This window comes from Dendrobium catenatum, unplaced genomic scaffold, assembly GCF_001605985.2.
Source record: "Dendrobium catenatum unplaced genomic scaffold, ASM160598v2 fragScaff_scaffold_976, whole genome shotgun sequence".
NCBI classification, from domain to species: domain Eukaryota; kingdom Viridiplantae; phylum Streptophyta; class Magnoliopsida; order Asparagales; family Orchidaceae; genus Dendrobium; species Dendrobium catenatum.
In genome coordinates this window covers 366,464-392,564 of record NW_021319438.1, presented here as the reverse complement: position 1 = coordinate 392,564, position 26,101 = coordinate 366,464, and the positions used below count along the sequence as shown (strand labels likewise).

Below are 26,101 nucleotides of genomic sequence, written 5' to 3'. Positions count from 1 at the left end.
TCACATTGGTGAAATGCTTATTTTTCTTGTAAAATGGAAGATGCTGTAATTAAAGGAAAAATAGGAAGAACCTTATAACTGAACTTTGAAGCTTTATCTATGAAGTAGCAAGGAAGCGCATATGTTGGAAATATCAAAATTATTTTATATTAGCTATTGTTGACATCATGTAGTTGGAGAAATCTTTCATTGACCTCTTTGCTAGGCATGACCTAATCCGGGAGATTAAAGATATTGTGTGGTGCTGTTGCTATGCTTTTGACAGATAAATGGTCAAAATAAGAGATTGTCTCTTTCTCTCTCTCTCTGGTTTTGTTTGGGATAGTTGGCTGATTGTTTTTTTGAAGCAGATTTTTTTTATATAATTTTTAATTAAAAAAATTGTTTTAAAAATATAAAAAAGTCGTTTAAATGAAACCTAAGTCTTTTTTTTTTTTAATGGTGACGTTTAAAATTTATTTTTTGAAGATAAAATTGTTGCTCTATGTTTGGAATGAAATGCCTTATCGTTTTAATCATTCATCTTGCACCTCTTTAAACTCTTGAAAATGCATTAGAAAGTTATACTTCTTGGATAAGTTTATATATATGTATATATCATGGGTGTTTTTTATTCTATGATTTTTTTTTTTAAATATATAGGCTATAGATAGGACGTGTGCCCATTCACATTGATAATGTGCAAAATTCTATTAAATTTGAGAAGTATAGTCTCCTCTGGGATAGTTTTCTTTCTGTTTTTTATAATAATTTAAGGTTTAGTTAAAATGTTTTAAGCTAACACTTATATAGCTGTTTAGCTATTTTCTGATGTAGTTTTTTAATACAAAATTTTTAATTTAGAAAATATTAAAAATGCCATCCTAAATGAAGCATTAGTTTTTTTTTTTTTTTTAAATTGTTGTTTTAGGGTGACAAAAAAATTATCTTTTGTAGATAAAATTGTTTATCTATATTCATGATGAAATGCCTTTAAGACTAAATTGATTAAAAATTTGCTCAAATTTAGTCATTTGATGATACAAAATTGATTCAAAATAATCATTTTAAGGTTAAATTGAGGTCAATTTCACATCAAAATTATAACATGAGGGACTAATTTGAGGAAATATGATATTGTAACTAAATTTATCAAGCATGAATACTTTGGGGGTTATTTTAAATTTTTCTTTATTGTGCACTTGCTAACGATAAGGCATTTACATGAACAAACAAATTTGGAGAATTCCATCTTGCATGTGCTTTGTGAGGCAAATCTCCAAATCAAATATGATGCCTCAAAAGACATGTATGTGCTTTGATAAGTGTTCAACTCTTTAAAATTGAACATAGTCGCGTGTGCTTTAATAAACATGCTAAATGATTGATTTAATGCTTTAATAAACATGCTAAATGATTTATTTAAAGAATTTGGTGCAAGTTGAAAATGACTTGAATGGAAATTTCCTTCACTTTGATAAGCGTGCAAATATTTTATAAGGCTCGCAATTGTTTTAAAAATTTCAAGTCCGTTTTAAAAAGTTAAACTCATCGAGTTATGTAAGCTCTCAAGTTGGTCGTTTTGTTTAAAGGGCAAAGCTGTAATAAACTCAAATCGTATGTAAATTAAGAGCTCGATCCTCTACAGGCATATGGACATAGTATGAAATTCAAGCAATGAATCTTTTTAAATTAAAGTATCCCTATGATGTGCATGGTTATTACACATTATAATTAGAGGGGTCCATTTTAAAATCAAATTTTCAAATTTTAAATACAAATAATGCAAACAGTCTTACCATGATGATTATCATATTGATAATAAATCTCACTTAAACAATAATATTATTTTCAAGATGGTTGCATATCCAAAAACAAATAATTTTGAGCTCAAATTTAAAGAAAATAAAAAAAAATTATAAAATAATTCAAATAAGATCTATCACCCTTAAACTTAGAGCAATGATTCACCCACCTTATGAAAATTGTTTGATGATGGTAATAATAATAAAAAAAATCTCAACATACAAAGAGCCAATATCATATCATGCTTATTGTTATAATCACTCTCAAAAGATCTCATGCTAATAAGGATATAACATGTGTTTTCTTATCAAGTCGCATAAAACAACACTACCAAGGTATGATTATGATACAAGACTTATGGCATGATATTTTTATTGTAAAATAATAATACTACATTATGATTATGCTCTAAGTCAGGATGTTCCACAATGGCTCTGTCCTTTGAGGTGTGAATTGTAGGATGCACTTGATAGAGCACAAAATATTTTATCAGCTAACATTGCGTTAAATTTTCTCCTTAGGAAAAAATCAATCCCAAACCTAGAATATTCTCGTGGATAAAGTAACTCGTAATTACCAACAAGGATATTTCGGCTAGGTTTGGTTAACTACCTCCATTAATAAAATAAATTAAAGTTTGTGACAACTTCATATGACGAAATCATGAGATATTGATTGGGTTTGAAAGCATTTTCTCCACAATCGCTTTATGTTAAAGGAGATAAATTTTTTCTTTTATCATAAACCCAAATTACTATTATAAGTTAAGTATTTAATATATATCAAATTGCCTCAATTGTAGTGTTCTCTTATTATTAGAAGTTATTACCTATAGGAATTTGTGCCTATGATATATTTAAAACTAAATTTTAAAGTCCTCACAACAAAATATATGGGTATTGGTTTATCTGCGTCAAATCTATCTTTTAAAAATTTGACCAAAAAACATGCATTCTCAGGAAAATTTAGATAAAATTCAAAGCCCACAAATTTTTTATGACCATGTTGGGGAATGTTTCTCTTTTCATATTTGGCTAATCATATACACGTTATAGTAGGAACTAAGTTATAATAGAAAATTCACATAAATTTATTTGGGACTTTAAAAATTATTATAAAAAATATATTAATAAAATAACACATTTTATTTAAAATACTATGGTGAAATCGATTTGCAAGACGAACACCTAACGATCATAAAATCCCCACTTATACTGACATATATCAATTTCTTAAGGCATAATATGACTAGACTTGGGATGGATACTTGCAGAAGGAGTCAAGTTTTAGTTGACATTATCTAACATAATGCTTTGTGTCATATTAGATTTATCTTATTGTTCAGAACTCATTGGCTAAGTTATTGGGGACCATTTGGGCTTTAGCTTTAATTACAATATAATTATGTCATTTTGAGGCAAATCATAGAGTTGACGTGCATGTGCCACATTATTAATGATATGATATTTTTTAAAGTGATCATATAGCTATAGTCCTATAGAACTAAAAACCCTTACCAAAAGTATGGCAAAGTCAAATGCTAGGAAAGTGGAAGTCCTATAGCAAAAGGAGCAATACAAGGAACACCAAACAGTTATAAAGATCGTAAGGTTTCATTGAAGCCTTATAATGAAGGAGATGGAATTGATGTCCTGTGATAGAATAGATGTAGGAAGGTTCACATCACTACCCATCAAAAATAGATTTTACAAAAGACAAAGCAAGAGCAAGGATGTGATTATGTTCACGTGCACTTCTTATCTTGGTCTCTCTAAATGAAATAGGAGTTTATAATCTTAATATACCTTTTAAACTTAATGCGAGCCTTCTTATTATCACAATTTATAAGTTTGAACCAAATATTATGTTCTTGGATTTTGTGGGGCTTTTGCATAAGAAGGCGTATTTCTACATTAGCAAATAAATTCCTTACACTTCTTAATATGGTTAAGAGAACAACTTGAAGTTGAATTTAGAGTAATTGACATATGAAATGGGGGTTGGAGGTTAATTAATTCTCATGGTTCTTAGGATTTTCTTAAAGAAGAAGATAAAGTCAAGTGTTTGCCTCTCAAGTAGAGGATAATTTGGCGTTCATGAAATGAATGTTAATGATGAGGATAAAAAAGTTTTATAACAATTTGAAGTATATCTAGCAAAATTACATAAGTATCATTACATCATAACTAGCAATCTATTTTGATCAAGATCTGCTCATAAAAAAATGATTGTTGACATCAAAAGTGTTTCTATTTATTTATTTATTTATTTTTTGAATGATGATTTTATAAATGATATGCTGAAATTTAATTATTGTCTTTGGGAGATTTTGAGATATGTCCTTGCCATAAATAATATAAATTTTGTCACAATTTGAGGGTTTAGATAATAAGAGGACAAGTATAAATTATAATATATGATCTCTATTAATTTGGTAGATTAATAAATATAAGTGAACAATAAAAACTAAGCACAACATAAATACAAAAATATTTAAGTGATTCAATTGTATAGACCAACATCCACAACAAAGATATGATGAAAGGATTCTCTTAATATTAGGAAGCAAAAGTAATGTAAGAGTTTTTGAGATCTCATTTATCTCTTAATACAATAAATTCACTAAGTAAAAATAACTTTAATATATACCTTTTGATCTCAATATCTATTTCATAATCCAACACATTCACCCTCCATACTAGTTTGTTGAGAACTTAAATTAGTGGATGCAACAAGCTTGATGATGATGCGATCAATGATGATGGAACTTAAATTAGATGTTAGAGGGGATAAATGTTAGGGAAGGTTTTTACTAAAATGTACTTCAAAATTGATCTATCCTTGACATTCAAAGGAGGAAGGGGGTGATTGAGTACATTGTGTTTTAAGGTGTTGCATGACTTGGATATTAAAGGGTAGTAATGGTGGCGTGGCTTGTTGGAGAGGCCACTTGGTGTCAATACCTGGGCTGATATGACCTGATATCACATTTGTCATACCGTGGCCGATTGTGGCAAGACTCAAACCCCAAGAACCAATTGGAGAAGTACTAAAAAAACTTCTAATTTAAATACATCACAGAGCCACTACTGAATACAAATAAAGATAAAAACTATTGAATATAAATATATAAATATATATATATATATATATATATATAATTTGAAATATCTAAAAGAGCGCTTGACAACATACAATATAACAAAATAAAAATTAAGCCTTAAAAAATTAAAACTAACCAAAATATGCCCACAACACAGATTAGGGTCTATTATCCAAAACTATTCAGCTTGCTCCTTATGCTTCCCTTGGCCTAAAAATGGAAGTAGAAGTAAGCATGAGCTAACATGGCTCAGTATGCAATCATAGCTTTAAACAAAAATTAATAGCTGAAACCAAATGACTGAAAAATACTATGTTGTAACTATAAACTAAAGTATTATATAAAAAGCTAAAACTGAAACATAAGCTAAAATTGAACTTTATTTAAGTATTTAAAAGCATTTTAAATAACTTAAGAAACTTTGAATTATAATTAAATATTTCATAATGACTTTCAAGCCCAAATTTCATATATCTTTATTAATAGAATACCACCTCGACCACCAACTAGCCCTGGAATAACAAAATTTTACCTTGATCTCCCACTAGCATTAGTATATCAAATTTTCACCTCGGTCGCCCACTGACTCCAGCATAATAGAATCTCACCTTAGTCACCCACTAATGCCGGCATAACAAAATCTCGAGTTAATCGCCCACTGGCGCAGACATAACATAATCCCACCTCAGTTGTTCACTAGCATCAGTATAACAAAATTCCACCTTAGTCGCCCACTGGTTCAACATAACATCACATCACATCAAATTTTCATGCATTTCTTTCACCATTATACACATTTTTAATGCATTTCATTAATTAAAGTATAATTGAACTCAATTCAGAAATTACCAAAATGTTTTATTGATAGAAAACAAAAACACTACTAAGCAAAATTCACCACTTCATAATATAACCAAATGATCATAGAATTTATAAAATATTATTTTAAGATTTCAATCATACTAGGACAACATTTTTAAAGTATAGATTATTTTTTATTTAATAAAAAACAACACAAATTACAGAATACTCATAAAAAAAAGTTCTAGACAACATTCAAAATATTTATAATCACAAACTCTATAGCATATACAAAGTTACAATATGAAAATTAAACCAATACAAAGTGATCCTTGTTTTCGGGTAACAAAAATATTAATTAAAAAAAATCCCAAAATCATTGAATTATTAAAAACTGAGATAAACAAAATGTTACATACCTCGAGACGAATAACTTTTCCAATTATCCTGACAGTTAAAAAGGGCCAGAAGCTGCTCAAAATAAAGTTTCTCTCATTAGAAACCCTTCTTTTCTCTCATCAATGTCGACTTCATTGGATCAAAAAGAATGGAATAGTGGCCTAGTGCCTTGGCGCTACCACTTAGCGCTGTAGCGCTAATTCAAAAAATTTGAAATTTGAGACTATTGCGCTATAATTGCACTATTTGGCGTCTGGTATTGCATCGCTAGTGCGCTTAGACACCAATATTGGGGCACTCTAAAAGTGAAATTTTCAATAATTTTTTTTTTCAAAATTTACTCCAAGCCTTTGGGATTCATCCTAGAACATATGTAGTATTTTTTATGCACCAATACACTCCCAAACACATTCAAATGATCATAATATAAAATTTCAAATAATTACCTTTTCTAAATCAGGTCAATTGGGTCTGATTAAAACTCTGAATCTAGAGGTCTCACACTTGGTGAGTGTTAAATTACGTTTCAACCCTTCAAAAGTGTCTTATATAAGTGTTAAATAAATTGGCGGAGTGAATTTGTTGGTGGAATTCAAGTTGGGAGTGTAATAAGAGTCAGCCTTGGGTTTGGGCATGAAATTTTAAATAACACTTGGCTGACTTCAATTGATTAGATCTCCAAAAATATTGATAAAAAAACCCATAAAATCACTTGAAGAAGTTACATTATAAGATCAAGTTGTAATATAAAAGTTTTCAAAATTTTGGAGGAATCCAAACATTTATTTATTTATTTTAGAAGTGGCTAGGTTCTTAATGTCTCGCCAATTAGACTAGTTATGGTTTAAAATTTTAGTGGCGGGGCTTAGACTGATGAAAAAATGGTGAAATTAACGATTAATGATAGTGGGATATCTTAAGATGTGTTCTTAGGATTCTCATAATTTTTAGAATTTTTTCGGGTCATTAAAATCCAAATTGGAACAACACTTGGTTATATTTCAGCCCATATTTGACTATTTTCTATAAGTGAATCTAAGTGGGAATTTTTCGGAAATTATTTTGATAAAACATATTTAGAACTAAGTTGAGATTTAACCATGCAAAACAACAACAAAATATTACTGCAAAATATAGAATAATAAAATATATTGACTCATAAAAAATGATTGGGTGGGTGAGAGAGTTTATCAAACCCTTATCCTATGGCCGACCATCAAGGCAAGCTGTCACTTGGAAATCACTCCAACTTTAGTCACAAAATTGTCTAAGCACCTCATTCCATAGCAAATGATATTTAAATATAATTTACAACATGGGAAAATTAATGTTGAAAAGAAGAGGGAAAAGGGAAGGGGAGGTCCACACTAATAACCACCTTTAAAGGGGTTGCCCATACTAGTAATCATCATAACTAGTCACTAGTATCATGTTTGTCTTGCCATTAAACTCCTCCCCAACTCTTTGCTTGACCAACACTCGCTCTATGCATGAGCTGCTTAATTAAATCAATTGTGCATTACATTAGCAATTTAACATATAAAAATCCACCTTACACATATCGAGTCACACACACATACAATTATAATACCTTATGAAGTTTTCACACACATAATTAAGTAAAAATATAAAATGAAATTCTCTAGCTTATGATCTTCAACTTGCTCCTAGTGATGGATATACTGCACTCAACTACAATATTTCTAAATTAAATTCTGGTTGTTAAACCCTTTCTATCATCTAATACTTTTGATTATCCTATTGCTAGAGAGAGGCACATTGGGGGGGGGGGGGGGGGGGGAAAAAAAAGGGGGGGGGGGAGATGAAAAAAAAAATTTGGGTTAGGATATTTTGATAAAATTTTAGTAATATGTGATTTAGAATCATGATATTGCTATGAGATAAGTGTAATACAAAGTTTTTATGTATTGCACTAATTGCAAAATAAATTCCATGATTTTGAATTCACCATGATAAGTAATTCAATTAGGATACACTGAGGCAATTTTTTTCTAATTGGGATAAGCTATGGAGGAGAGGTAAGAGAAATTGATTAAGAGAATAATGTGAGATAATGGGAAAGGAGCTATTTAAATTATTTTAAATTAAATAAAAATACGTGAATGCTAATGAAATGATTTAATTATTCAAATATATTTTCCACTCCCTAAAATCCATTCTCTATTTAGATGATTTTAATTGAGGTGACCCTCTCAACTATATTGACTTAATTAAATTATGTCAGAATTTATTATTAAGATAAAAATTTCATTTACCAAATAATATTCAATAATTTTTATTTATAACTTTAAATAAATAAGAACCACTATGTTAGACTAGGTTCAACTTGTTATTTTGATAATATTATGCACTTTATTGAAGCTTCACACATTTAACGGCACTATTTACTATTTAGATTTTATTTGGGACATTCTTTATTGTTTCTTAAAATAAAATTTTAATAAAAAATATTATTCCTTAAAATAAATTTTTGTACTTAAATTTTATTTTAAGAAACTGTAAAAAAAATCGTCTCATATGTTAAGTGTACTGTGATAGTTCATTAGTTCAGGCCCTAGAGCTCTTCTTCTCTCTTCCTCTTCCTCTATATCAATCTTCCAGTTGGTCCGTCCGGTCCGAAGTGCTCTCTCTCTCTCTCTCTCTCGATCGAGTATACTCGGCACCATTCGGCTTCTAAGTCCGAGCGTTAGGGTTTTTACATATAGCATTTCCCGCTTAGTAAACCATAACCGTTGGTAAAAACCAGGGGGATCTCGCGGTGAAGGAGAGGGAGAAACAGAAGCTATCTTCGTCTTCTATTCTTCTTCTCTTTCCTTCACCATGTCGGGACGCCCTGCCAAGCGACTCAAACTACCACCCGAACCGTGCGATACGAGAGGGGAAGACGATTATTTGCCTGGCAACATAACGGAGATCGTGATACACAACTTCATGACGTATGATCACCTTGTATGCAAGCCTGGATCCCGTCTCAACCTCGTAATTGGCCCTAACGGATCTGGGAAGAGCTCTCTAGTGTGCGCCGTTGCTTTGGGTCTTGCCGGAGAGCCGCAGGTCTTGCCTTGGAGATTTTGTTAATATTTTTCTTTGTGAATTTATGTTTATGTTTGCTCATTTGGTTGCTTGCAAATAGAGACCATGCTTTAGTTATGATTTAAACTTTTGGTCGTTTTAATTGAAAACGAATGAATATTCATTAATGTTTTTGGTTTTGGCTGATTTTCAGAATTTTAGGCTGAAAATCTATAGGTTTAGTGAAGTTTGAAGAAACTTGGGGCTTATGAGAAAAACTCTGCTGAAACTCTTGGTTGCCAAAATTATATTATAATGCAATTACTGAGGCCTTACTATGATATGGGATAAGATGTAGTAGATGATCAATCAGACCTTCTATTATCACTTTGGACATCAGAACATGGAAAAATCAAAGGGATCAGGATTTTTGAAATATAAACGGTCCATTCTCTCAATAGAGAATGCCAATGGCTGTGATTCTCATATTGCATCATCAAGATTGAAGATCAAGTCAACAAGTATCCAAAGGCGAAGCACATCATTGTTCAGTCACCTAATGATCAAAGAGGCAAGAACTAGTGACTCAAAAATCTAGTGACTCAAGCTACTTACTCCATTTTTTCTCTCATGAATACAATAACAAATGCACCTTAGGCAAGTGCTAGTAGCATAGGTTGATATGATGATGATGAGGATTTGATTGCCACTAATGAAAATTAGGGGACAACTAGACTTTTCTATGTGAATTTTTATTTCAAGATAGGTTTTCTTAAATTATGGAGTTTGTCTCATTTTTTGGGGGTTGGGAGAGGGTTAGAATTGGATTATATAATTGAATTATTTTTCTACTGCAACTGCCTTCAAATGGGCTTAATTCTTGTGATAAAAATCAACTGATTTTATCTCAATCTTCTCTCCCATCTCTCCTCCAGCTGTTGGTCTTTTCCAGCAGGTCTAAAGGGCACCAAGTGCTCTGTGCAGCTGCTGGCCACCTTTCGGCTGCTATTGTTGGCCACCTTTCGGCTGCTATTGTTGGCCACCTGCAGTCACTGAAGGTTTTCCTGGTTGCTGCCGCCACCCACCAGGTCTGGCCAAGATCTACAGGGAGGAGGGAAAACAGTTTACAGCAAAATAAAAGTAGAATACAGCTCATAGATCAAAATCAGTGGAAGGGGTCTGCTGTCTGGGCAATCCGCAACCTAGAGGGATGGGAAAACCAATTCTTATTGCTGTTTACATCAATTCAAAGAAGGAAAACAGCAGATAGCTTGCTGTCCACAGCAAGAAAGCAACCAAATGGGAGAGAAAAAGTCATCTAGAGTGTGAAAATATGTCTGAGATACTTTGAATTGATTGATAGATCGTTAGAGAACTAGAAAATTCTTAATACTGTGTACTTGCATCATAATTTTAAGTGGTTATATACCAAATTTCATGTGTTGTAACTTAACCCAATCACACATTCTTTTTTTTGTTGTACATATAATTTAAAAAGCAGCAGAAACCCAAATAAAATTGAATCTGTAAATCGACAAAATTATCACAAGAAGCAAAACTAAAACTTTCATGTTGGAATTGAAGCAGAGTTTTAAAACCTCTGTTTTTGAAAGCAATAGTTTAATTTTTACTCATGTTGTATGTGAATAAAACCAACAATTGTAAGAGATTTTGTGGTGTTTTTATAGTTTATTTAAATATGATATTGTTTTTAAACTCCATTCAACCAAATGTTGGATTCTTGTAATAATTTTTCACAACATCTTTTCTAGCTCATTGACATGTTTACTGCAGCTTCTTGGAAGGGCTTCGAGTGTAGGGGCTTTTGTGAAGCGGGGTGAGGAATCCGGTTATATAAAGATTGCTTTGAGGGGCTTTACCTTGGAGGAAAATATTACAATTTTGAGGAAGATTGATATTAACAACAAGTCTGAGTGGACTCTCAATGGTATTATCATATCGAATATTTGCCTGTTAAGTTTTTGTCCCCGCAGGTTATATGGTTGTAGCAATTTTTCATTAATGGGTCTTGTTCCTTGTAGGATTTTGGAAATATTTATATCTTATGATGCTTCTGCATGTCAATGAATGCTTTTATCAACTTCTGTATTGCAGGTGCTGTGGTGCCCAAAAAAAATGTTATTGAGGTTATTCAAAAGTTCAATATTCAAGTCAATAATTTGACTCAAGTGAGCTCCTAAACTCATACCTCATGGTTGATATGGAAATCTCTCTCTCTCTCTCTCTCTCTCTCTCTCTCTCTCTATATATATATATATATATATATTCACTAGCATGAAATACATTATCTTCCTATCAAATAGGTGGATTTTTAGTTTTGTTTTAATAACTTGGCATTTCATTGGTAGTTGAACATATATTCCAAGAGGTTCTTCCTTTGTTAGTAACATCATTGGCATGCTGACCACTGTATTGGGCATTTATGAATTTGGATTTGCATATGATCATTGGCTGGCATGATGCAAATTGAACTTGAAAAAATTCAGGGGGACAATACAAGGTGCGTAATCCAGAAATTGAAAATAAATCATCTAAATCGTAATACAATAGTTCAGAAATAATAGGTTTTTAATCTAGTAGACTATTGCTGAAAGATGGCGAAAAAGGATTCATGTAGCCGACCCCACGTAGTGGGACAAAGGCTTGATGTTGTTGTTGTTGTTGTTGTAGACTAATGCTGAAAGAATGCAAATAAGAATAGAAGATAGTTTTGCGGCAAAATTAATATTATTAATTGATGTGATCTGACGAAAGAAATTTGTATGCTCTAAATTTTGTACAAATTAGATTGCATTTATATCGGCTTATGCATATCAAGAAAGTGCTACAAAGGAAATGAGATAGAATTGGTGCAAAAAAGGCTAAGATGAGGGATCACAGAAGGAGTGATGTCTAAAGTTAGCTTTTATAACTAGTGTGAAGTCTATACCATTGTATCCCTCAAGTTATAGCCAAGGTTGTGAAAATCAGATCGGACGTCGAACCTGAAATATGAGAGGTTCAAGGTTCAATGGTTCGATAGGGGTTGAACTGGATGACATAATAAATATTATAATTATTTAAATAAAAAATAAAAAATATAATAATTATATAATGATATAAATTTGTGATTAAAAATAAATTTAGTTTATATATAAACGTATAAATTTTGTTTATATAGCTCTTCTTGTTTTCATGGGTTAAAGACTCACATGGGGTGGTGGGACCACGTGGGTACGATTTGTTAGTGCTTAATTGATATATAATCATTATAAAATTTTTGGCCATTATTAAATAAAATGTGTTATATTTAAATTAATTTAATATTTAATAAAATATTTTATATTAAATTAAATTATTTAAATAGATTATGAATTGAATCGGTCGATTCTTAAAATCGGAACCGCTTCAACGGTTTGCTGGTTGAACCGCCGGTTCAAACTAGTTTGATGCCGGGTCATTTTTTCATGAGGACCAAATCGGCCATATGAATGTTCACGGTTGAACCGGGCGAACCGATCCTTCTGGTTTTCAAAACCATGGTTATAACTATTCTTGACCTTGGCCCGTTCATTGGGCATGTCTTGCGCATGGTTTTCATTTGTCAAAGTTATTGCATAGTTAAAATGAGAGATAATACATATTCCGTCCTGTATTGACGGAGGTGGGAGAGGGAGGAACTAAGCATCTCAAATTTGGATCGATCCACTCAGACAACTCAGAGATGGAGAACATTTGATTGACTTCACATAATAATTTTTATTAATTAGTCAAATAATCTATCAATTGAAAATAGGCCCAATTCGGTTCCATTATGGCTTGGTTTTTATTGTGGGCTAATTTGATTACTTGTAGTTGATTTATGGCCAATTGGGTTTTTGCAAGCTTGTTTGGATTGAATAGTGGTATGTTCTGCATCAACTTTCATGGGTACAAATAACTCTTTTTTTTTAGAGTTAATATTCATATACTCATCCAAGAGATTAGTTGCTTGTTTTTGCAGTTCATTCTTTGTCATCTCTCAGTATCATTTTAGTGTAGTTTATCTTTCTACCTAACTTATAACTATGGGTGTAAGTGAGTCGAGCAAGCTCAAATTCTGCTTGTTAGTGAGTCAAGCTTATTGAGTTATGAGCTTATATTAGAACTATGAGCTCGAGTTTGAGCTCATGGAGAGCTTGCGAGCCACTGCTATCTTAAATTCCTTTTATTTCTCAATTCGCCATTTATCCTGTTGATGCAACCTCTCATGAGTTCCTTTCACATGAACTTTTTTTCTTCCATAAGTGATAGTACTAGTCTCACGATGCCTTTTCTAGCTAGCTCCTATCACGTTGTCTCGTGATCTTGCCGGTTTTGTCTCCTCTAAATGCCTTCTTTAACGAGCTCCATTGCAATCACACTCAACACTGCTCATGCATTTTTTGAGAAGTTCCCATTGTGACTTTTCAATGTGCTCCCAATGCAATTCTACAGTATCATAGTCCTGTCAATGCATTCCCCAGTGATTTACATCGGATCTCCAACAAGGTCTTACAATCCCATATTCTCTTGCTTTGGCTCGAACACACCAATTAAGCGCGAGCATGTTGTTATTCTGACGAGCGAAGCTCAAATTCGTTGTATGAGCTCGACTCAAGTTTGAGCTTGCCATTGAGTAGACGATTTGAGCTTGAGTTAGCCTTGACTTGAGCTTGACTTGACTTGTTTACATCAATGTTTAAAATTGCGTATTCGGGTATTGAGGCGTTTTTCATTCGTGAGGCGAGGCGTAAGTCTCAAGGTGTTTTGAGGCGTAAGCCTCAAAATCAAAAGATTGCGTAAACATAAAATGATAAATTTTTTATATACTAATGAGTGAATAATATAAAACATAAAAAAACATAAGAGATGAAGTGGAAATCAAAATATCTCAATAATAAGACAACATGAAATATAGTTCAACTCAAAATTCTATCTTTCCCAAATCCTTGTATTCTTTTCATTAACATATAATTCCAATTTCCAAAAATAAATAGCAATGACATATCACATAAGAACTCATAAGTCATCAGCACTGTCATCACTAAAGGGTTCTTCATTTGAATCATCATTATGGTGAACTGCTCTCTCCCTTTCCTCCTCTCCTATAGAGTCCAATGTCGGACATTTACTTCAAGATTTATGTAAGTTTTAATATATATAGCGTGAGGCGAAGCGGGCCTCAAGGCGGGTCTCAACCAAGTTGAGGCGCAACCCTCATAAAAAAAACTCAAGGCGTAAGCATCAAGGCGTTTTTTACTGCAATTGCGCAAAGGCGGGCCTCAAGGCGAGCCTCATATTGCGCAATTTTAAACAAGTCTCATGAACATATTAGGATGTAAATCTAAAACATAAGCATTAGAATAAATTTTCCTATTTATTTTGAAAGGGTTGCAAGTCATTGAATGCAATTTCCTAGAACTAGTTTGCCTAAAACATTCAAGAAGTACACAAATCATTATAAAGTCAACTTCATTATACTTCCGGGAACTTCTATTTACATTCAAAACATCATAATATTTTGTATCATGCAATTCACTTTGCTTTGTAACATCATCATATAAATTATATATATGTTGTGCAAATGATGCAATAGAATTATAATATACATGCAGTGGTAAAGTAATCAGATCTATAAACTTTTTTGGGTTCCATCCCTAATAATTTCAAATGGTGTTATGCTCATAGTTTTATATATACTTTTATCATATGTAAAATTATGGCAGGATGATGCATATCCTAATTACTTGGACTATTTCGACCACATTTCTCATATTTTATAGGCTTCTATTTTCTCAGTTTGGCCATCAATTTGAGGGTAGAAGATTGATGAAAACTTAGGTAGCACCCATTATTTTCAAAAGTTCTTTAAAAAATAAGAAACAAAATTAACATCTCTTTTAAATATTGTTGTCAATGGTAACCCTTGCAATCTAACTATTGCCGTAAAGAAAAGTATTGATACGGAAGATGCATAAGTGGATTTTAAGCATGGAATGAATATGCCATTTTAGAAAACTATCTTCCACCACTAGTACACTATCATGACCTCTATTAATATGGGATAATCCTACTAGAATATCCATGCGCATATCAACATAGGAAGTCAAAGGGCAAAAAGATAATTATACAAGACAGTACGTTTTTAATAGTTCACCAATTTGGCATGAATCCCATTGACTCTTAGTTGCGTTTTATCATAATGAATGTTAGTTAAACACATTCTAGTAAATGTATGACTTTTTCTTGACCAACAAGACATGATACGGCTAGCATGTATTTCCCCACTAAGTATGGTCATGATAAGATGCATAAGAATGCAAAAACTACTACTTTTGTAAAGATTTAAGCTTAAACCATTAAGGAAGCAGAAGGAATGTATGGCATATTCTTATGATCTCAATACATTAAGTAAAATTCATGGCTTGTTGAATACTTTTCCCATGTTCAGTCAAAGTTAGGTACATGAATATGCAAAACTTACGAAAATGCATTTATAGAATGTTTCAAGGTAAAGTGTAGTTCTAAAGGTACTTAACCTACTTGGCATATATATTACTCAAGTTCTTCTGAGTATTTATTATGGGCATCACTTTGGGTTCATGGGTCAGGTTTGTGTTTGTGACCTGAAAACGACCCAACATGAATATGGTGAATTCAAACCCAACTCATTTATTATAAGGATAAAAAAGAAACTCGAACATGGCTCAGCTAAATTCAAACCTGATCGACACGACATAATTTTTTTCAAGTTATGATGAGTTTGTGTCAACTTACCAAAAATAAATACAATTATTTGATTCTTGACAACTGAGATAAACAACAATAAATTACAATTTCATGAGTTTTTCATTAGAAAAAGAATAAAAACGGCGGGTTCATTATTTTCAAATTGACTTGACTTTGATTTGTTTTATTTTTCAAGTCACTTTAGCTAACTTGAACTTAATTCAAATCTTACATGGGTTGGCCCAAACCTATATTTTTCATGTTGGATTTAAGCCAAGTTTTCATATTGGGTCTAGGACTGACAACCATAGCATTTATGGATCTCAATGTTTGATTATTAGAAATGATAACAAATTTCTTTATCAGTAAATAATGTCACTTGTATCATATAATTTGAACGAGAGCATAAAATTCTTTGTCATAAGTTGAGTATTTTTATCCAATCTCATTCAATTTATAACCAAATCAATTAATTTGGTGACCTTGTGATAGGATTTGATCATTAAAACAACACAAAACAATAAATAAAATAATAACTTGCTTTAAATGGATACATAAATTACACCAAGTGGGATGTATTTACTAATCTCCAAGCAAAAAAAGACGAGATACAAGTTGATTCACTGTTTGAGAGGTGAATCAACTCTCCCACAATTCCTAGCAGCCACTAATAATCCAAATACCCAACAAAAACTGTTGCAACAAACAAAACTTAACATAAACCCTAATCGTCTACAATCTCCCCCCTTAAATAACCTAAGCCCCCTAATGAATGCCTCTTACATCTTTCCCAAAGAGTTTTACCCCAAAGCCTCTTCTCTTATAGGTGATAAATGAGGTCCTAGGCCCCACTTGGGCTGCTGCTCGCCTAGGCAGGTGGGCTGCCACCAGCCGTATCAATACTCTTCTCCCCAAAAGTCACATTGTCCTCAAGATGGAAAGAGGGGAATTGTTTCTGGATGCCATGTCGCCTCATACTCTGGTAAATCCTTCTACTTTATCAGCATCTCCCTGATCCACTTGTCTCCTTGACGCACATCTTTTACATCAAATGATTCTAATATCATCTCCACATTCTTTGATAGTGTGGTTGGTAGTGCGGGCGAGGGTGTGTGGTTTCCAATGGATCATCTCAGTTGCGATACATGAAATACAGGATGGATGATTGAGGTCGATGGCAACTGTAAGCGATATGCTACTGCGACAATGCGCTCCACTACCTCATATAGCCCAAAGTAGCAGGGGAGAGCTTCTTATTCATTTGTCGAGCCAAAGTCCTTTGTACGTAAGGTTGGATCTTTAGATAAACCCTATCCCCAACCTTAAATTGCACGTCTCTTTTGTGTTCATCCGCTTGCTTCTTCATGATTTGCTATGCTCTTCGTAGATGTTCCTTCAATATGTTAAAATATAGTCTTTTTCTCCTAAGTACTGCTCCACTAATGGCGCTGGTGTGTTGCCGTGACCATAATATATTAAATGAGGTGGATCTCTCCATATAGGATTTTAAATGATATTGTTTGAGCAGCTGTATGATGTGAAGTGTTGTTACCAATATTTCGCCAAGGATAACCACTTGGACCACATCTTTGGTGCATCTAATACAAAGCAATGAAGATTAGTCTCTACACTGTGATTCACCACCTTCGTCTAGCCCTTCGTCTGTGGGTGGTAAGCTATACTCTGCTTCAGGATAGTCCCATGCATCTTGAATAACTCTGATCTCCAGAAGTGGCTCAGAAAGGCCTTGTCCTGATCGAACACAATGGCCTTGTGTATACCATGCAAATAGACCACCTCTCTAATGAATGTGGCTGCCATCGACATTGCAGTGTATGGGTGGCGTAAGGGAATGAAATGAGCATATTTGCACAATTTTTCCACCACCAATAGAATCACAGTGAACCCATCTGATCTAAGTAGTCTCTCAATGAAGTCCATAGTCACCCCTTCCCACACCTTCTCGGGTAATACTAAAGGCTATAGAAGACCACCTGAAGCCATAGTCAGGTATTTGTGTCTTTAACACACATCACAACTGGCCACCAACTTATCTAAATCCTTTTGTATGCCCACCCAGTATAGCTCCACTGTCAATCTATGATATGTCTTTTGAACTCCTGAATGTCCCCCAATAGCTATGCCATGAAACTTCTGTAACAAGTGAGGGATGTGTGGCAATGTCCTCGAAGGCACATATCGGCCTTGGTATAGCAGCTTTTGCCCATTGAAGAGTAACCAAGATGGCTATCATTGTCCTGCTGTAAGTCTCCTCTAATCTTACTCAGCTTCTCATCCTGCTCGCTCTCACGCTTTACGGCCTTCCAATCCACCACGATGGGAACATATAGAGCCATAACTTGAGAGTCTTTACTATGCCTGAAGAGAGTATCTCCATTTTTATTTTCCAACCCGGGCTTGTACTGGATCTCAAAATCATAACCCAACAACTTTGAAAGCCACCGTTGATGCTCCTCTGTCACCATCCACTGTTATAATAATAACTTCAAGCTCCTCTGGTCGGTCTTGACTATGAAGTGTCGCCCCAACAAGTAAGGTTGCCACTTTTGTATTGTCAACACTATTGCCATCAACTCCCTTTCATATACTAATTTTAGCTTGGCCCTATCAATCATCACCTGGCTGAAATAAGCTATAGGTCTCAGACTCTACATGAGAATTGCTCTCACCCATAACCTGATGCATCAGAGTCTCCACTACAAATGACTGGCTAAAATCTATTAGTGCTAACATAGGGGTAATCATCATGGTTTTCTTCAGCTGCTCAAATGCCTGGGTGGTTGCCCCCATTTGAAACTATCTTCTTGAGTTGCTCTGTCAACGACTATGCCATAGAGCTGTATCCCCTCACAAACTTTATGTAGTACCTTGTGTTCCAAGAACCCCTAAACCCCTTCAAGGTTTTGGGTATGGGACACTCCAACTTAGCCTCTATTTTGAAAAGATTTGCAGCTGCTCTTGATTTGGACACCACATGTCCCAAATACACCACCCTATACTGTGTAAATGAACATGTCTTCGAATTGTAATTCAATTGATGCTCTTTCAATGTCAGTAACACGAACCTCAAGTGTTCCACATGCTCAGCCTTAGACCGGCTATACACCAAGATGTCATCGAAGAAAACCAATACAAACTTGCGGAAGTAGGGCTTGAATAACTTGTTCATAAGCGACTGGAAGGTAGCTGGGGTGTTGATAAGCCCCAAAGGCATCACTAAGAACTCATGGTGGCCTTCAGGAGTCCTATAAGAAGTCTTGTGGATGTCAGCTGTCCGCATTTTGATCTGATGGTATCTCAATTTCAATCAATCTTGGAGAACATCTCCGCTTCATATAACTCATTTAGCAACTCATCAATGACTAGTATATGAAACTTATCAACACCGTTTATTTATTCAGAGCCTAATAATCAACACAAAATCTCCAACTACCATTCTTCTTCTTCACCAGCAACATAGGATTGGAGAAGGGACTAACACTGGGACAAATGATATGGGCCTCCAACATCTCCTTGACCAGTCTCTCAATTTCATCCTTTTGAACCCTATGGGTACCGATAGGGTTGAACACTAATAGGGGATACCCTCTCCTTCAGGATGATGGCATGCTCATGCTCTCTTGGGGGGTAGACCTTGAGGCAACTGGAACACCTCATTAAATTGTTACAGAAGTATCTGGACTATCTTTGGAACATCCTCTTCTTTCTCTATGCTTCCCTCTCCCTTGAGGCTCTGGCGCTCCACCATGAATTCCATCCCTGCTCCCTGTATTGCCCTTACCATGGTCTTAAGAGAAACCCTAATTTTGGACAGACTAGGATCCCCCGTGGTTTTGGTTGATGTGTGAAGGCAAGCTAATGTCAATAGAAGTTGAGATTAAAGTGAGGTTTTTACATTTTGAAGAGGAAGGGAAAGCTTAGCCCCATTTGTGAGGGAGAGAAGAGATGAGCTTATAGTCCTTTTAGGAGAGGGGGGGGGGGGGGGGGGGGGGGGGGGGGGGGGGAGGAGTAGATTCCGAGGCTCACTTGAGGTTGTGATGCATGCACGAGTTGGGAATCGGTAAGATTAGGCTAGGTTTATATATTTATTTTTAAAATTTTGTTTTATAAATTAAACTCTAAATGATTATTTGGCATCATTGCATGTTATGAGGAGTATGAGATTCAAGGGATAGGACAACAATAACAACGACATCAAACCTTTATCCCACTACATGGGGTCAACTACATGAATCCTTTTTCTCCATTGTATCATTTTTGAGAGTTAATATCTCAATTCCAGGGATAGGATGTATGCAAATTTTTCTTTTTTTTTTCTTAGGGGCTGGGGCTGTTTTGTTGGAAGTGGGTGTAAAGTATTTCAAATGCAGGGTTTTTTTAAATATTGGTATTTGGTTGGATGAAAAATTATTGTAGAGTAAAGTAAATATAGTGTAAATGGTTCATTTTTGAGGAAACTAAACTCATCTAGTTTTTAGCGAGAACTGTTTACACTGCAAACAAGTTTGCTTGATCACTGTCAACATCTTTGGACTTTACACTACATTCATTTTATTTAAAAAAAATCACATGCATATACTTTATACTCATCCAAACAATTCGAAAGTATTCCTTTCACTTTATATTTCTTTTAAATTGCATTTTTTTAAACTGCATTTTTTTTAGCCAACTAAATAACCCCTTAATTAATGGTAAACAACAAGATGAATACATATATGTATATGTATGTGTGTGTATATATTTATATATCAATTTTGATTAATTAAAAATAATATGTATTTTTCTTAGAATAATGATTTTTTAAAGTATCGTAGTAATTTTTAGTTTTAATTTTAATATAATTTTATTCTAAAATTGATTAAAATATTATGCATATGTAATTAGATAATAATGTTAATTGCAATAATTATAGTTATAATTTTTAATTTAATCTAATTTGTAATAAAAAATAGATTTTCTTTTTTGTAAATCTTCGTTGCTCAAGTACGGTATATTTCATCTCATAGCCTCACCTTGTCTCACATGTGTAGGCAAATTTCATGTTTTTCTTTTATACAATGATTTGATGATGCAATACACTTTTCTAGGTATTTCCATTATTTCAGATGCGTCGATGCAATCTGTTATAATAATCGCGTTATGATTGGGTGACTTTTGTAGTAGATGCATCTTGAGTTTGAGTTGCACAACATCACATTAATTAAACATTGTTTTCGTTTTTTTATCGACTTAGTTGTAGGGTTTCTACCTTATAACCTCGATGCTATGAATGCTTCGACAGAGTCTATTCTCGCGGTATGGTTGACGTTTGAATATTCTGATGTTAGCATTGCATTTTAAATTGAAATTATGCGACTTTGCATCCGTCGTCTGCTATTTTTGTCATATCGCCTGAGTTGACTGATGAAATAAGTACATAGAGTTCAACATGCTGAATCAACCAGGATATTAAAATATTACTCTATTATCTTACATTCTTTTATTAGAACCCTCCCCTTTGTACACATGGTCAATTCAATTATGTCTGAGAAGTAGTTTTGATTTCTTTTGTTTGCCATGTTGTTGATCGTTATCAATTGTGCTATGGTTGATCCTCATGTTATTCGAGTCATGGGTACTATTATTCTTCATGACATGCATTTGAATCTGGCCCAGTTCTTACCTCAAGATCGAGTATGCGAGTTTGCTAAGTTAACTCCTATACAACTGCTGCAAGAAACTGAAAAAGCTGTCGGTGATCCTCAATTACCAGTTCAACATCAGAAACTTATTGATAAAAGGAGAGAATTGAAGGATCTTGAAGTGGTATGTTTCTTAACGTTTTGGGCCATCATGCAATCATAAAATATAAGTTTTGAGTACAAATACCCTATTCTTTGGGACGAATATCTACTACCTGTGGATAATTGTTGTAATTGTTGTGGACAAAATTCTGCTAAAGCTTTTGTGATGCACTTATATGTTGTAGAGTGTTGCCAGAAATAAGGACACGTTGAATCAGCTGAAAGCCCTTAATGCGCAGCAAGAAAAGGACGTGGAGCGTGTCCGTCAAAGAGAAAAAATTTTGTCCAAGGCAAGTATATTATTTTGAAATTTTATTTTACCTGTTGCAATATTATACTTATTTCAGTCTTTTGGATCCTGACATATATGGTGAATATGACAATTCTTTTAGAAGTCTGTGGTGTCTTAGATAAATTCCTTCAGTATGGCTTTAATTTCAACTCAATATTTTAGAAAGCATGAATCCAATGTGAAGCATGCACTTCTGTTGCATTTTCTTGGTTTAAAAGAATATAAATAAGAACTTTCTGGTATTGAACAGATACGATGAAATACAAAATGCTTGCATCTTTATTAAGGCAGACAAAAAAATGTACAAAAATGTAGGCATTATTTGGTGTGATGTGTTCTAGAGTTAATTTTAAAACATCTGAAATGAATTTCTTCATAAACACTTTCATCAAATATTAAGAATCTATACTTTGAGACATAGAAGGAGACATTTCATAAATTTAATTACATCTCGAAATGGTAAATTGTTTTTGCTTCTATATCTTCACAACTATTAAAATTTTAATTAATAGTGCTGTGAGTTTAAAGTTTACGTTTCAAATATCACACCCAATTATTCAACTCCCAGTGAAAGAGGAACTAGTGTGTAGTGTCATGTAAATTTGTATTTTAAATTGCAGTAAAGGTACCTCAAATATTGTTAAAAAATATTTGGTCAAAACTATGGCCTTGTTTGGTTAAAAGCAAGTACGAAGCATATGCTTTGGTGGTTTGGTTAACGGGGTAAATGAATTTCCCCCACGAAGTGATACATGGGATTGTTTACTATTTGCTTTTTTGTGTCCGGATGCTCCAAGTGAATAAGAAGTGATTATAACTATGATACTCTTACTTTTTGTCAAAATGATACCCACATATGTTACACGCTTACACTTTCATTATATGCACATGATATGATTTATTATGTAATATATTATCAAGGTTGTGAAAATTGGATCAGATATAGAACTGAAAAAAAAAGAGAGATTCAATGTTCAATGGTTCGACTGGGGTTAAACTAGATGACATAATAAATATCAAAATTTTAAAATAATATCTAAATGAAATAATAATAATGTAATAATCATCTAATAATACAAATTTATGATTAAAAAATAAATATAATTTATACACAAATAATAATCAATTATTTTAAATTTTAGATTCCTTCAATTTTAAATTTAATTTATATTTAGTATAAATTTAATTCACATATAAACTTATAAATTTAATACAAATTATTACTAATTTATATAATATATTTAGATGTAATTTGCACCTTAAATTCTATATTAATTTCACATTATAAATTTGGATCTATATATCACTTGTATTAGATCATTTATCACTAATAAATAAACATATATATATATATAATTTATATTAAATTATTAAGTTTAAGAATTTATTTAATATTTATATAAATTATTTAAATGCTTCAATTGACTTGGGCAATTTTTGGAAACTGGGACCAGTTCGTCGGTTACTTGGTTGAACCGACAGTTTAATCTAGTTTTGATTGGTCCAATGCTAAACTAGTTTTTGGGTTTGAACACTTGACTGATTCCCTGTTCAACCAATTGAATTGGTTGGCCCGGTCTGATTTTTAAAATAATGTATATTATAGTGTATTTGTTAACAAATTATAATATCTTATAGTATGAATTAGTGTTTTCTTGCTAGAAATTTAAGGTCTAAAAAAAGATCATACAAAACTAAGTAAATATGATGATAGAGTATCATAAAAGTTTATCAATGTATTGAAACATAATTTTAAAAATGGTAGAAAGTATTTCTATGATTACGAGGAAAAGCTAGAATTCTTAAAAAACAAATACTATAATTTTTAATGATTTATATAATATCCTTCGTAGCTAGGCTTATAGGAGATCGAAGAAGTTAAAAGAAGAAAAAATAATATATATATATATATATATAATCTAGAAAATTTGATTAAGTTTGGTGTATTAAAAATGAGATGTGAAGGATAGGAGTTAAAGCTGAATATATCAACAAAAGAGGAAAAATGTTTAGAAGATAGAGGATTTAAAATTAGTAGAAAAAAGTTGAATATATAAGAGATAACTTGCATGCCAGTATAATATCATATTAACAGTAGAACATGCTTATTATAACTATCATGATATTTATATCCTGTTGCAAATATCAAATTAGTGTCGGTATGAAACTAGTGTCGATTGCAGGTATACACAAAAAATAGCAAAGTAAACATTTATTTTGAATACGATGTCAGAAATAAAATAACATGACAAAAAAAAAAAAACGTTTCATTTTAGAGCATTTTGCTATTTCTCCTGCAGTATAAGCATTTATTTATAGTGCATAGACCGTTATTCATTCACTTGAATGCACATAAAATATAAAAGACAAGCAACCTATATTTTCTTCTTTTCACACATTTTAGATACATGAGCATAGAAATATTAGTACTTAGAATATGTATGAATAGCATCTAACATATTACAAATAAATATAAAAATTAGCATGTATGAAAAAATAGTAGTGTTTACGGGGGTAAATTTATATACACAATTTAACAATTATAAATTATAAACCCATTCATATGCAATATTGACATCATCATTTTGAAGATTTTATCGATCTATAACAATTTCTATTGGTGTCAATATATTCGCTGAAATGCTTAAAACATCTTACAATAAAAAATACCACAGTGAAAAATTAAATTATACTTGTTAATATGTCCAGAATATTTTATTCTACAACATACTGGAAGTTACACTGTAAAAAAAAAATTTCAATCTCTATAGATTTTAGTTTGTGTAAAATTTGATCAAATAAAATACCAAAATTCACTTGAGAGATAAAAATTAAAATTTGAAGTAGGGTAATAGTGGCGTATCTTGAGCTCGATAATTTTCCCAACTAGTTTGATGGACAAAATCAGCTCTAAGACCTTTATTCTTAAGGTTTCTCTCTCCTCTCTCTCTCTCTCTTCTTTAATTTCCTGAATGAGCTCACAACCACGAGAGGAAAATGGAGCTTAAATGGGATCCGGGAAATTGATTTTCATTTTATATATAGAAAAAATATTATAAGGGTTTATTGATAATTATAAAAATTGTTTAGTGTAATTTGTAAATTTCATATAAATTTCTTTTTAACATAAAATTCGGAGCGCCAAAAATTATGAAAAAATAATTAATAAATATTATAATATGCTTAGAATACTTTGGTGAAAATGATTAGTAAATCAGATACCAAATGGTCCTAGAAAACCCACTTTGTGGAAGATGTGCTAATTTCTTATGGAAGACAGATCTAATAACAAACCTCTTATTTTCATATCCACGAGGGCCATAAAAATTGATAAAAATATATCTAAAATATACTGTTAAGTGCTCTACACTATGGTGAAGCTGTTTTGCATGTTAGATGTAAAATGTGTCCAAAAAAATAAATTGAATGGACTAAGGTAGACTTTCAACTTATCTAATTTCTCTCAAAATCAAACCATGAAATTTTGGTAACTAAACTGGGCATAAAAATAATTCTAAAAATTCATGGAAATTTAATAGATACTAAATAAACATGCAAGTCTTACCAGATCCAAATCAAGTTAGCGCGTGTAGTTTAATTGCTATGAAATGATCATTACATTATGCCCCCTCTCTTTCTCTCTCAACTTCCCTTTCTCTGTCTCTAAAAAAATTAGAGAGGTATATATATATATATTCTCGTACACAAGGTATAATTCAAAGTGTCAAAATTAAGTACCTGTGCGTGCTATTCAAACTCGGTGGAAAAAATTGTAAAAAATTGTTTATGCGTGTTGTTTGCACATGACACAAAAATTTTATGTTGTAGTTCGTCAGGTGACGAAGATTAGAGTGCTTGTTTTTAAGCTATGTGAGTTAAAAGAATCCTGGCCATGTGAAACTAATCATGCATGTTTTTTTAAGCATGGTGGGAATGCCTAGCACCTACGAAAATGCCCCATACACGAGGGAGATGTTGGGAGATTATTGAAACATATACTGGTAGGTGACTCAAAAAAACATATGAGAATAAATTTAAGAACAAAAAATGCAATTAAAAATTGAAAAGTTAAGTACAAACTCGCAACTAGAACAATTTGAATACTTAAAATGCAACCTGCATTGTGATTAACCA

At 32.6% G+C, this 26,101-nt stretch overlaps 1 protein-coding gene across 1 annotated transcript in view; it reads left to right on the top strand.

Annotated features, from left to right (window-relative positions):
- Window positions 1–8,656: 8,656 nt before the first annotated feature.
- Window positions 8,657–26,101, top strand: part of LOC110101626 (structural maintenance of chromosomes protein 5) — a 65,543-nt gene continuing 48,098 nt past the window's right edge. Inside the window, exons 1-5 of the mRNA XM_028697611.1 lie at window positions 8,657–9,163; window positions 10,916–11,069; window positions 11,237–11,310; window positions 21,548–21,697; window positions 21,861–21,965. Of these exons, the coding sequence (XP_028553444.1) occupies window positions 8,930–9,163; window positions 10,916–11,069; window positions 11,237–11,310; window positions 21,548–21,697; window positions 21,861–21,965 (717 nt within the window). The 5' untranslated portion in view covers window positions 8,657–8,929. The remainder of the gene's footprint in view (window positions 9,164–10,915; window positions 11,070–11,236; window positions 11,311–21,547; window positions 21,698–21,860; window positions 21,966–26,101) is intronic.